Source organism: Drosophila arizonae, chromosome 5 (genome assembly GCF_054131065.1).
Source record: "Drosophila arizonae isolate 15081-1271.41 chromosome 5, UAZ_ARI_1.0, whole genome shotgun sequence".
NCBI lineage: Eukaryota > Metazoa > Arthropoda > Insecta > Diptera > Drosophilidae > Drosophila > Drosophila arizonae.
In genome coordinates this window covers 438147-450116 of record NC_142925.1, presented here as the reverse complement: position 1 = coordinate 450116, position 11970 = coordinate 438147, and the positions used below count along the sequence as shown (strand labels likewise).

Below are 11970 nucleotides of genomic sequence, written 5' to 3'. Positions count from 1 at the left end.
TACATGGAATCATCTTAACATTACCTCAAACTGTTATTAACAGCAAACAATGTTCTATAGCTAACAATCTGCTTGAGAATTTATCTTCTATGGACAACATTTGTTTAATATAGCTTACGATAATAAATAATAAATATTATATGAAATATATTCAACTGTAGAATCGGTTCTAGATTTTGATTTTGAATATAACAGCTGTACTCTGATGTTAGATAAACGAGTACTGTTAGTTGTATCAAAATATAATCGATACTTTCAAAAATAAAAGAACCACTACAAAATACCGCCAAAACTAATAAATAAACAAAATAAATTTTTCTTTAAAATTTATTTTAGGTTTTTTATTTTTGATCATTTCTGTTTTATTTAAATATTGATATATCGAATAATTACTATGTGTGTGTACAGGTAATACTTCTATATTAATTAAATATAATGATTAATGTTCCAATTTAAAGATTTACGATGAACACTTCTGTAGTTGTTATTCTGCTATTAAAAGCATGTAATTAATAAAAATTTAAATTGGTATTATTAATTATTAGTGGAGTAGAATTGTAGTGTTCTTAGCATGAACTTTTATTATTTTCAAAACAGAAACTACATAAATTTTGTAAAATCAACTATCGATATTTCGATTGTTGCTGCCAGCGCTCATGTTAAGAAGCGTAACGTTAACAGTTTTGTTGACATTGTCGACTATTTTATTAGGGATTGCGTCGCAAGCAGGGAATATGTACTAAATGCGAGTTTAATTAAAAAGAAATAGCTTATATACCAAATACAAGTAGATAAAAGTCGTGTTGAAAACTAGCAAATTGAACGGAAAGAAGTATTTATAATGAACATATACAACAGACTGCGCAGCAGAGAACATGGATTGGGTAAGGCGAAAGTAAAAACAATTTTTTTTGGCGCTCGAAATGAAGAAGAAGAGTTCGCGCCGATCGCTCCTTGCGCGGTTAAATCGAGCGCCAAAAAGAAATTTGTTGTGAGTTAGAAAATTGCAATGTAAATTAAGTTGAAAGTGTTGTAATATGAGTTATTGAGATTTTGCTGAGTTTGCAAAAGCAAATTTGGAACGTAAACAAAGCGCGAAAGCATTTTAAACGAATTTATAACTAATTAACTGCCATTGCAGCCAATAATTGCTCCTATGATTTTGCGCTGCATCGCTTGTGCGTCTACAAGCAGGACAGCTGGCGCGGCATTGCGCCGGCCAACTACAGTCCGGACTTCAATCCGGAGCCCCCGATATTTTCTGCGAAGTTCGCCAACTGTGATGGCTACCGACATATTCTGGCGATAGCCAACGAGGATGGCAAGATTGCACTGCAGGACACGACGGTACGCAACCAGGAGACGGAGGAGCAGGCACTGAGTGCCCCACAATGCCACTTCAATGCGGTCTTCGACTTGGAGTGGGCGCCGGGACAAATGCGCTTCGTGTCTGCCTCGGGGGATCACACGGCCCGTCTGTGGGAAGTCTCCGGGTCAGGCATACGGGGTCTGAACTCCTACGTGGGTCACACCAGATCCGTGAAGACGGCCGCCTTCAAGCGCACGGATTCGGCAGTCTTTGCCACAGGCGGACGCGATGGCGCCATACTGATCTGGGATATACGCGCGTGCCTCCACGCGGATCTGACTTCGCGTGTGGACAACTGCATCTACAGCGGTCACACGGGTGGGCCGGGCACACCGCAGTCGCAGCGCAGGCAGAGGACCAGAACGCCCAAGATGACCACTTACAACAGCAACACGTCGAGCAGCATCACAGGCTTGGCCTTCCAAGACAACGACACGCTGATCTCGTGCGGAGCTGGCGATGGTGTTATCAAGGTGTGGGATCTGAGGCGCAATTACTCGGCATACAAGAAGGAGCCATTGCCCAGGCACAGCCTGCCCTATGCCGGCTCCTCCACGTTCAAGGGATTCACCAATCTGATAGTCGATGCATCGGGCACGCGGCTCTACGCCAACTGCATGGACAACACGATCTACTGCTACAACCTCGTCTCGTATGCAGCCAAGCCCATTGCCAGCTACAAGGGCCTGCTCAACTCCACGTTCTACATCAAGAGCTGCCTCAGCCCGGATGGCAAGTACTTGCTCAGCGGCAGCAGCGACGAGAGGGCCTACATCTGGAACTTGGACCATGCTGCTGAGCCGTTGGTTGCCCTCGCTGGCCACACAGTAGAGGTCACCTGTGTGGCCTGGGGCTCCACGCATGATCGTCCCATTGTCACCTGCAGCGACGATGCCAGGCACAAGATTTGGCGCATTGGCCCTCAGCCGGAGAGCCTGACGGCCGCCGAGCGAGCAGAGCTGTTTCGTGGACAGTCGAGCTATGTGAGGGAGTTCGGTGCGGCAGCCAAGGCCAGCTCCTCTTCGCAGCACAAGTACAATCTGCGAGACTTGGAGTCGACGCCGCGCTCGTTGAAGCGGCTCATGGAGCAGAACGAGCGCACGCCCAGCTCCGTGGAGAAGACAAGCATCAAGCGTTCCTTCCTGGAAATGCTGGGCGGCATTGGCGCTGGCGGCGATAGCAGTCAGATGGACCAACAGCTGGAACAGCCGCAGCAGAAGCGCACCAAGAGCTTTGAGTCCCGAGGACGTCGCCTATTCGCAGCTAGCAGTCAGCCGCAGCCGCAGCAGCAGCAGCAGCAGCTACCAGGCATAGTTGAGGAGGAAGCATCTGCCACGCTGTCCAGCAATCAGGAGAATGTCCAGGAGCAACTGACAGCCCCCTCGACAGCAGCCGCCAAGCTGTCGACACCTTCACCCTTGAGTGAGCTGCCGACGAATCACAACTACAACTCGCCGCCCACTACGTCTGCTCAAGCGGCAGCCGCAGCCGCAGCTGCAATTGCAGCTGGAGCCAGCTCAGCGAACTCAGAAAACTCCTCGCTTTCGCCGCCCTCGCTCAGCTCGTTGATCTACTCGCCCACCTCGAACCTGCCCAACTATGTGCTGGACGGCGAGGCACCGCACCTGACCATCATGTCGCCCAAGCGCAAAGCCAAGGAGAAGGTCGACTGGCTGACGAAGATACGCAAACAGAAGTTGATGAGCCGAGGCAGCCTGACGCTCAGCGAGAAGATGGGCATGGAGGATGCATCGCTGGATGTGCTGGCCTCGTCGCCGCGTCTCCAAAGCCTGCGCCACTCCGAGTGCAGTCCCCGCCTGCAGGCGACGCCCAGGCGGCGCATATCGCATTCCGATAACAATGCGCCGCATCTCCGAACGCCCACCTCGAGCAGGCGGAATAGCGAGACGACGCTGCTGCGCTTCTTCAGTGTACAGCGCAGTGGAAGCGTGACTGAAGCTGCCGATGCTGCTGCCAGCCAAGCCGACCTGAATCCCTTGTCTCCGCCAGCTTCAGTGCCCGCTGCAACGAGTCCCCTGCTGCGGCACACGCCCAGGGCAGCCGTTGGCAGTGACTGACCCTGTAGCCACGGAATATGCCCTCTCCTACTGTTGTACAAACACGAACCCCAAATTCAGCCCTACCCATCCCGATCCCCTTACCGATTCTCTTTACTGGACATAGTCTAAGTCTCCAAATTTAAGTCCTTTCCCCAGCTTAAGTCAACGAAATGGCCTTTCACTCTTTTGTACAAAAACTATATTTAATATATCATATTTGTAATCTATATAGTATATCTAACATATATATAGTCTGTGTAGCTCTAAGTTCTCCTGACATGCATGCGCTTTTGGCTGGGTCAAGTTTACTTTTAACGACAATAAAAACTGAACTTGTTTTTAAAGTTAAGTCTGCACCAACTTTGTTCTTTAATGGCGAGTGCAGGATTCGAAGACCAAATAATGGGTATTACTGGGCTCCTCGAGCTACTCGATGTATCCCCATGGAGTTCATCCCAGTGAAACAATTAAAACAATTCAAGTCTTATTTTTGTTCAACTAGCTAAGCTTTCATAAATCTTAATTCTCTTTAACATGTTCTAAATTTTAAGAGCTTGTCGTCTATTGCAATTTCTTTGTGATCTTTGGGTCATCATTCGTTAGCTGTACTTGCTTCCTCTCCTCCTCGCGCTCCAGTTGCTGCTGCTGCTCCAGCTGACGCTTCTGCTTGACAAGCGTATTTAGCTTTATGATATGGCGGATATGACGTGCAACGCCCACCAGCAACACCAGGTGGCTCACGTGCAGAACGATGCTGGAGAGGTTGGTGCTCGGATAGGTATTGAAGCTATACTCGATGCCGCCCAGGATTAGGAACCGTACGCCCACCGAGTACGGCGTGGACCAGACCAGGTAGGGCAGCGAGTGAAAGTACCAAACATAGAACTGATAATGCAGCGAGCGGGCGCAGACGACGCCGATGAAGTTGCAAAGGAAGAAGGGCAGCAGAGCCAACTGGGTGCAGTGCTCGAAGGAGATTTCGTAGGGCTTCCGCTTGGGCTCCTTGACTGGGGCAGGGGGTCGCTTTTGCCCGGTGGCGTTCTGCAATCCCTTTTCGAATGACTTCAGGAAGGACTTTTGCTCCGCCGTTAACTCCTCCTCATCCTCCTCCTTGTTGCCCGGCTCCAACTCCTGCGCTTGCTCCTGCTGCTGGGACTTCTTCGATTTGCTCTTATGATGGGATTTTTTCTTAGCAGCCTTCGCTTTCTCTTTCTCCTCACGATTCTTCAGCATCAGTTGGGGCAATATAATCTGCTGCACCTCGCGCAGGTGCACGTAGCTCTTGAAGAACGTCCAGGTGTACTTGGCAAAGGCCAGGAGCAATAGCAGGTGCAGTCCCAGTAGCGCCAAATGAAACTCGCGCTGCTCGAACAGCTCCCGACTCAGGAACCTATAGTTCACCGTCCACTTGTGCTCGAAGATGCGTCCCAGGTCGAAGCTCCCGGTCAGATACTCCACCGGATGGGTGCGCAGAAAGGGATAAGCTATCACTACCTGGATTAGTCCGCATATGAAGAGGTGCACTATAGTCAAAAGCACGCCCAGGTTGGCCAGGTAGAACAGCAGCAGCGCCGGCGCAAAGAGCAAAATGTTCATCTTAACGCCTACAGCGAGACTATAGAATATGGTGCCCCATAACCAGCGGCTATCCATGAAGAGATTGAGCGATGCGTATAGCAGCAGCACAGCCACGGGATCGTTGAAGAGGCGCAGCACATAGATCGAGTGTATGCGATACGACGTAAAGGCGGTCAGCACCAACATATAAGGCGGCACCTTGCGACTCTTGGCATAAAGCCGCAGAGCGAGGCACATTTGTAGCAAGTAGATGCCGATGTATATGTACTGGGCCAGGCGCACGTTGCTGCCGTGGGCGGTCAGGTAGTAGAGTGCAGAGTATATGTAAACAAAGGCAGCCGGATAGACCAACGGGCCGGTGTCACCTGTGGAAGGTTCAAAACATACACTGTGAAAGTAATTAAAATCTCGATGATGGCGGGCAAAGCAATGTTATCGAAAAGACCAGCAATTAAATTAGCTCGATTACACGTTACCTCTATCTCTCTACAACAGCTGTTCAGTTGGCGGCAAAATCATTTTGCGAGAACAATCTATCGAACACATGTGTGCGTTCGTGAGCGAACTGTTTACGCAACGCGGTGACTGTCAAAATGTCAAAGTGAAAAAAATGAGAGAGAGAACATTTGTATTAAGCAGCATGGAGGTTATTACGGCATGTTGTTAGAGCTGGCTGCCAAATAGAGAGAGAGAAGATAAATAGAGTTTAACTACAACAATTAATGGACAAAATGATTTCGTGTAAAAATTTATGTGTTTTGCGCCAACTGCCGTTCAAGGGCTGCTGCCGTCAATACAACGCCACACTGCTGTCCGGGCGGCTGGCCAGTTGGACGACGAGAGCCGCTGCCAGTTCAACGGCTGGAGTTGCTACCTCTGCCTGGCAGCAGAGGGCGCCACACCAGCGGCAGCAGCAACTACAACAGCAGCAGCAGCAAAGGCGAAGTATCTTCAGCTCGAGTCGCCTGAACGCCAAGGACTACTACGCCACACTTGGCGTGGCCAAGAATGCCAGTGCGAAGGACATCAAGAAGGCATACTACCAGCTGGCCAAGAAATACCATCCGGACACGAACAAAGACGATCCCGATGCGAGCAAAAAGTTTCAGGAGGTGAGCGAGGCCTACGAAGTGCTCAGCGATGATCAGAAGAGGCGAGAATACGACACCTACGGCCAGACCACAGAGAACATGAACAGGCAAGGTGGCGCGGGAGGATTCGGAGGCGGCGGCCCCTTCGGAGCCGAGGGCTTCGCACAGAACTGGCAATTCCGGTCGACCATCGACCCCGAGGAGCTCTTCCGCAAGATCTTCGGCGAGGGCAACTTTCGCAGCAACAACTTCGACGACTTCGCTGACTCGAAATTCGGCTTTGGCCAGGCACAGGAGCTGGTCATGGATCTGACCTTCGCCCAGGCGGCGCGTGGCATCAACAAGGACGTCAACGTCAACGTCGTCGACCAGTGCCCCAAGTGCGCTGGCTCCAAGTGCGAGCCGGGCACCAAGCCAGGCCGCTGCCAGTACTGCAACGGCAGCGGCTTCGAGACCATCTCCACGGGCCCCTTCGTCATGCGCTCCACCTGCCGGTATTGCCAGGGCACACGCCAGTACATCAAGTACCCGTGCGCCGAGTGCGAGGGCAAGGGCCGGACAGTGCAGCGCCGCAAGGTGACGGTGCCGGTGCCCGCGGGCATCGAGAACGGCCAAACGGTGCGCATGCAAGTGGGCAGCAAGGAGCTCTTCATCACGTTCCGCGTCGAGCGCAGCGACTACTTCCGGCGGGATGGCGCCGACGTCCACACGGACGCGCCCATCTCGCTCTCCCAGGCCGTGCTCGGCGGCACCATCCGCGTCCAGGGCGTCTACGAGGACCAGTGGCTGAACATCGAGCCGGGCACCTCGTCGCATCGCAAGATCGCCTTGCGCGGCAAGGGGTTGAAGCGTGTCAATGCCCACGGCCATGGCGACCACTTCGTTCACATCAAGATCGACATCCCCAAGAAGCTGAGCCAGCAGCAGCGCGCGCTCATAGAGGCCTACGCCGAGCTGGAGGAGGACACGCCCGGGCAAATCAACGGCATGGCGGAGCGCAAAGACGGCAGTAAGAAAGCAACGTAAATACTTTAAACTCCCAACTTTTGAGAAGACCCATCCAAAGCAAACGGAAGAGCAGGGGAACGCAGATCTGTATTTGCATCATCCTCTTTATGATATTTTAAATATAATCTAATGCCTACAATCTATACGCAACTTATAGATCGATCGATCGGGCTCTCAATTTCAGCATAGCTCATTTCCGATCGAGGAAACAGGCCACTGCCATATAGTCCTTACACTGCTCAAACTTGAAATTTGGTGGCCCATTTTAAATATTTTCTCATTGTAAATAACTAGGTCGTTCAATTTACGTAATGTTGGCACACAGTCAAGCTTCAAACAGCTAACTAATTGTCAGTTGTAGTGTAATCTAAAGTTATATAAGTTATAAAGTCCTAAAAGTTCTCTTCTCAAATGACCCCAACTTGTAAATTTGAGCTTTTTTAAATTTTCCCATGCTATTCGGTTAAAATTTACGATTAATTCCTAGTTCCACTTCGGAACATACGGAATGGGCCTACCCCATTTTATGTTGGTCACTTTATTCCGCCTCACGGAATGGTGGTCCAACTTTAATACCTCCAATGCTCACTCCAACAGTCTTGCGCTATTATGCCTAAACAATTCCCGCTAACAGCTCCATCATTTATGTTACTTAACTTCCTTATTCATCTGCTTCCAGCGCAGGTCCTAGCAAAGCGAACGGGCCAGAAGGTAGAGAAGGAACAGCCAAAGGAACTCAAGGAGAAAGCAGAGCCACAGAAGCAACAGCAACAAGCACAACGAAGGACGAAGAAATCGAAAAATCCGAAAGGCGAACAGGAGAAAGTGGCGGAAGCGGCGGCATAGGCTTCCTTAGTAAAATCAAATCCTTGTTCAACTGAGTTGAATTTGTCTGTCTTGTTATCGATAACTGTTTTGTAATCGCCAATTGACCTACAAATGCCTTAATTTTTCTTTCTTTTAAGTTTTGTTATTGTACAGTCTAGGGACTATATACATAGATTCTATTAAGTGGAAACAAATCCAAGAAAAATACAACCAAATTGAAAGTCGACATTCTCCTTGTCTTCGATAAGTTTGTTTTGTAGTTACCGTTACTTAACTAAATGCAAATGAACGGAATCTAAAAATTCCAAAAGGAAAAGGGACAACATTGCGGAATTCATTGATGTAAAGGGAATGGGTTAATGATAAGGGTAGGGAAATTTCGTTAATGATATAAGGAAAATTGGTACCAAAATACTGTCTTTTGCATAACTTCCCTACTGTTAATGGGCAGTTCTCTTTGGTTCTCTCACGGACTCTCTCTCTCTGTTTTTTAACGGCTGCCTGGTTTCCAAAAATAAACTAAAAGGAAATTTACTTACCTCGCAACAGCGCATAATTTGTGGTGCCGTTCAGAAAGCCTTCACATTCCTGAAAATATGTGAATTACCATGTGAGTAGAGCCACCCGATCTCTCTCTCTCTTTCTTTGTCCTACCTGCATATAAGCCACCCAATCGATCTCGGTGTAGGGCACATGCTGAATAACCAATACGTTGATCACCGCCTCAGCCAAAACAATCAGCAGAGCAACAATCGGCAGAGCCGACGGATCGAGAGCCAAATATCGAGCATACTTCCAGCTAAGGTATTTTTCCTTGAACTTCTGTAAGCGGTTGGTCGTCTTTTTACGCCGGGAATCAACACGGCTTTGGCCCTTCGGCGATGCCATTTCTGTGACACAAAAATGAATTAATTTTCCGGTTAAATGTGCCACACACACTCAGAGCATTAGAATTAATGCAACTGTGGGCACCCCGAAAAGGCAGAAGACTGGAGATGAGCGGACCGGTTATTAGGAGCGCGCAGAAATTCAAATTATGTTGACTTATTTTATTTAATGCAGATATTATCTTCGCGAGAGAGATTTCCAATTAGTAAAAACCATAGACAGTTTTACGATGCGTCAACCTGAAGATTGTATTGACGAGTGACTCTTGAAATTAAATTTCACAGCCACTGCTGCCACAGCAAACAGCAGCAAAAACAGAGCAGCTTTTGCTTCACATCAGCTATCGATTATAATTTTAAACGATGATTAATTACCAAAATGAGTAACTCAAACAGCTGTCAGTGCTGAATAGTGATGACAGTTCATAAGGCGCCAATTTACTGATAACATTTAAGATTTGAATATACTATCGAAAAATTTTTAATAACCAATGAGGACCATTTTTTTTAATTAAGTGTTTATTATTATTTTTTTTTTTTTGAATCCTTTATTTATTGGCATAATCAGTATGCAAGTTTCTATGCCAGATTAACGGCTCCATTACTAGTTGGTTATCAGGCACTCAGGCACACTGATTCACCAAGCCATGTCCACATGCAAGCAGTGATGCGAAAATACACTTCGATGGCAACAGTTAAAGCAGGGGTGGGCTCCAACATCTCCTCTTCTGTATACTTCAACGATTCATGTAAATGTTTTGGCCATTTAAAAAAGTTACATGCACATCCTTGTATCACTCTCTCTCTCTCTCTCTCTCTCTCTCTCTCTCTCTCTCTCTCTCTCTCTTGGCCCACTCACATGCAGGGTTTCAGCACAATTAATTGACAACCTGCGAATGCGGATGTTTTTCAGATTTTCTGCAGTCGGTTTTTTCTTTTTTGCTTGTATACGAATAGTGTTGAGCAGCGTTTTCTAAAATTTTTTATCAATATATATATTCTTTCCATATCAATGCATTATTATATATTTTTTAAGCATATTAAAGATAAATAAGAGTGTACTAAATATAAATTAGCTAATTAAGTTAAAAATACATTGGCTAACTTTCTGCTCGAAAAGGCTAAGCTGACAGCATGACACATGTTGACAGACAGAATGCGGAGGGTAAATTAAAAATGGCCTAATGTGGAGTACCCCAAAACTATTTGAAAAAGTGAGGAAGAAAGAAAGAGACAGCGAGATAGAGAGACCGAGAGAGAGAATGAATGGTCAAAAAAAGGCTAGAGCTCTAAACTGTCAGCACTGATGCATTTTGTAATATTTTCTGTTCATTTTTTTATCTGTACTTTTTTTGCAGTCCTTTTATTTTGTGGTGGCGTACACGTTCACTAATTGTGCCCAGTGCGCCGTGTATTTTCGAAAAAAGTTGACAAATGGCATGCAAACTGTTTTCCCTGTCCCATGTCCAGGTGAACTGCTCAAATGGCACTGCAATTATGCCAAAGGGCCAGCCAGATTGGCAGTTAGTGCGAGCGAGCTAGCAAGAGGGGGAGTGTAAATTTCGAACAGATTTCGAGAGAGCTTGTAGGAAAGAGAGGGAAAGAGAGAGAGCGTTAGTAAGGAATGCCATGCAAAGGGGCTTTACGGTATATTTCAATAAATGCAGCCAAGGAATTTAAAAAAGAATTTAATTTAAGCTTGTTGCTTGACTGCTTACATTTCCAATAAACTTCAATAAATCAGAACAGATATTAAATTCACAAATTCACAAATATCAAATAGGAAATATCAATATTAAATATTTCTTGATCGTGGTTAATTAAGTTTATGCAATTGCTAATATATTAACATTGGTCATATAGGAATATTTTATATTCGTGCTATAAGTTTCTACCACAGTATCAATGTGTGTGTGAATGCATATTCCTTGCAAGACTATTGGAAACGAGAGATGAATGTGAAATGCCCTCAATCTTCGATGTACATACATATGTATAGAACGTACGTCTATAGAGTATTAAATAGTCGATAGGGCCCAATCGGTATTTATTTCTTGACAGCGTCTGTTTTCAGAGTCTACGCTAGTTATCATTTAAAGGCAGAGTTTTAATGTAGTATTATGTATGTTTGTATATACATACACATATAGAACTAAATCGGTCATCGGCTCTTATCATATAATATAAATATACATATATAGACACATATGTATATATATATATTTATGTGCATATACAATGTACATACATACATACATACATATGTTTGTATGCACAATGGGGGGCTTCTCCATAGATAGCTCGTATTATAACCCACTCAGTGCGAAAATGGTTCATTAATCAACATACATACGTTCATATATACATATATACATATGTACATTCGAGTATGTAAATATGCAGACATTTGTATATATTTATATATTTGTGTGAATATTTGTTATCAACAAAAAACAAAAACAAGAAGAAAAAATAACTGATAATAGAATCTAGACTGTAGATTTACATACATATGTATATACTTACGTACATACATACATATACATATGTATGATTGTACATTTGTAGTATGTATGTTTATATGTATGCACTTATAACGCAAATGTCTGATTATAGCTGACAATCATTTTAATAGTTGCCCATATAGAACTTTGCACTCGCCTTTGCTATATACAAACACCCACATACTTATGTACATAAGTGCATTTGTATATATGTATGTATGTGTATATATTATTAATAATTTATTAATTCTTCGCTTTGAATATAAAATGAGCGCGCCATTTATAAATGTAACAACAATAAACTGTTAATATACACACCCATACATGCTGCATATTCACTCACTTACTCACACTGGCCCCTGCTATTCGCTATTTTCGAGCTCTTCTTGTTATTGTTATGATAGGCAGCAACAATTGCTTTTACTTTTGCCTTTGCATGTGCCTTTGCTTTGGCACTTTGCTTTGTGTACACACACGGCGAAGGAGACAAAGCGGCCAAACAAACAAACTGTTGATAATTGAGCAGACACTGAGAATGCGAACGTTGCAAAGCACTAACAAACACACACAAGAGCCAAAAACGCACACACATACAAATTACCAACACATATGCATTTATCTAGATACACGCATGCATAGGCCAAC

The 11970-nt window shown here is 45.5% G+C and overlaps 3 protein-coding genes across 6 annotated transcripts; 2 read left to right on the top strand and 1 right to left on the bottom strand.

The window, feature by feature from the left end:
• The first annotated feature begins 587 nt into the window (after positions 1-587).
• l(2)dtl (WD40 domain-containing protein denticleless) lies at positions 588-3778 on the top strand. Its single transcript, XM_018012576.2, has 2 exons — positions 588-884; positions 1142-3778. Exons 1-2 carry the CDS (start codon positions 842-844, stop codon positions 3445-3447), a joined length of 2349 nt encoding a protein of 782 aa, XP_017868065.1. The 5' UTR covers positions 588-841; the 3' UTR covers positions 3448-3778.
• Positions 3779-3913: 135 nt separating this feature from the next.
• On the bottom strand, positions 3914-9120 carry Alg3 (Alg3, alpha-1,3- mannosyltransferase). Its single transcript, XM_089470725.1, has 3 exons — positions 8589-9120; positions 8474-8522; positions 3914-5372 (listed from the first exon to the last, which is right to left on the bottom strand). The coding sequence occupies exons 1-3, from the start codon at positions 8820-8822 to the stop codon at positions 3991-3993; spliced, it is 1665 nt and encodes a 554-aa protein (XP_089326851.1). The 5' UTR covers positions 8823-9120; the 3' UTR covers positions 3914-3990.
• Positions 5558-8160, top strand: LOC108616985 (dnaJ homolog l(2)tid, mitochondrial). Of its 4 annotated transcripts, none has more exons than XM_018012581.2 (2): positions 5558-7107; positions 7791-8160. In XM_018012581.2, the coding sequence occupies exons 1-2, from the start codon at positions 5730-5732 to the stop codon at positions 7985-7987; spliced, it is 1575 nt and encodes a 524-aa protein (XP_017868070.1). In that variant the 5' UTR covers positions 5558-5729; the 3' UTR covers positions 7988-8160. The 4 variants fall into 4 exon arrangements, with proteins under 4 accessions (XP_017868070.1, XP_017868071.1, XP_017868069.1 ...); XM_018012582.2 differs by having other exon boundaries at positions 5559-7107; positions 7786-8160; XM_018012580.2 differs by having other exon boundaries at positions 5559-7120; positions 7786-8160.
• Positions 9121-11970: the final 2850 nt, after the last annotated feature.

What these genes read in the sequence shown, in the direction of transcription:
- LOC108616985 (XM_018012580.2), top strand. Translation starts at nt 5,730, where the DNA reads ATGGACAAAATGATTTCGTGTAAAAATTTATGTGTTTTGCGCCAACTG. An exon ending in GACGGCAGTAAGAAAGCAAC is followed by an intron (nt 7,121 to 7,785) that starts GTAAATACTTTA and finishes ATCTGCTTCCAG; the next exon opens with CGCAGGTCCTAGCAAAGCGA.
- Alg3 (XM_089470725.1), bottom strand. Translation starts at nt 8,822, where the DNA reads ATGGCATCGCCGAAGGGCCAAAGCCGTGTTGATTCCCGGCGTAAAAAG. An exon ending in ATTGGGTGGCTTATATGCAG is followed by an intron (nt 8,523 to 8,588) that starts GTAGGACAAAGA and finishes ACATATTTTCAG; the next exon opens with GAATGTGAAGGCTTTCTGAA. An exon ending in AAATTATGCGCTGTTGCGAG is followed by an intron (nt 5,373 to 8,473) that starts GTAAGTAAATTT and finishes AACCTTCCACAG; the next exon opens with GTGACACCGGCCCGTTGGTC.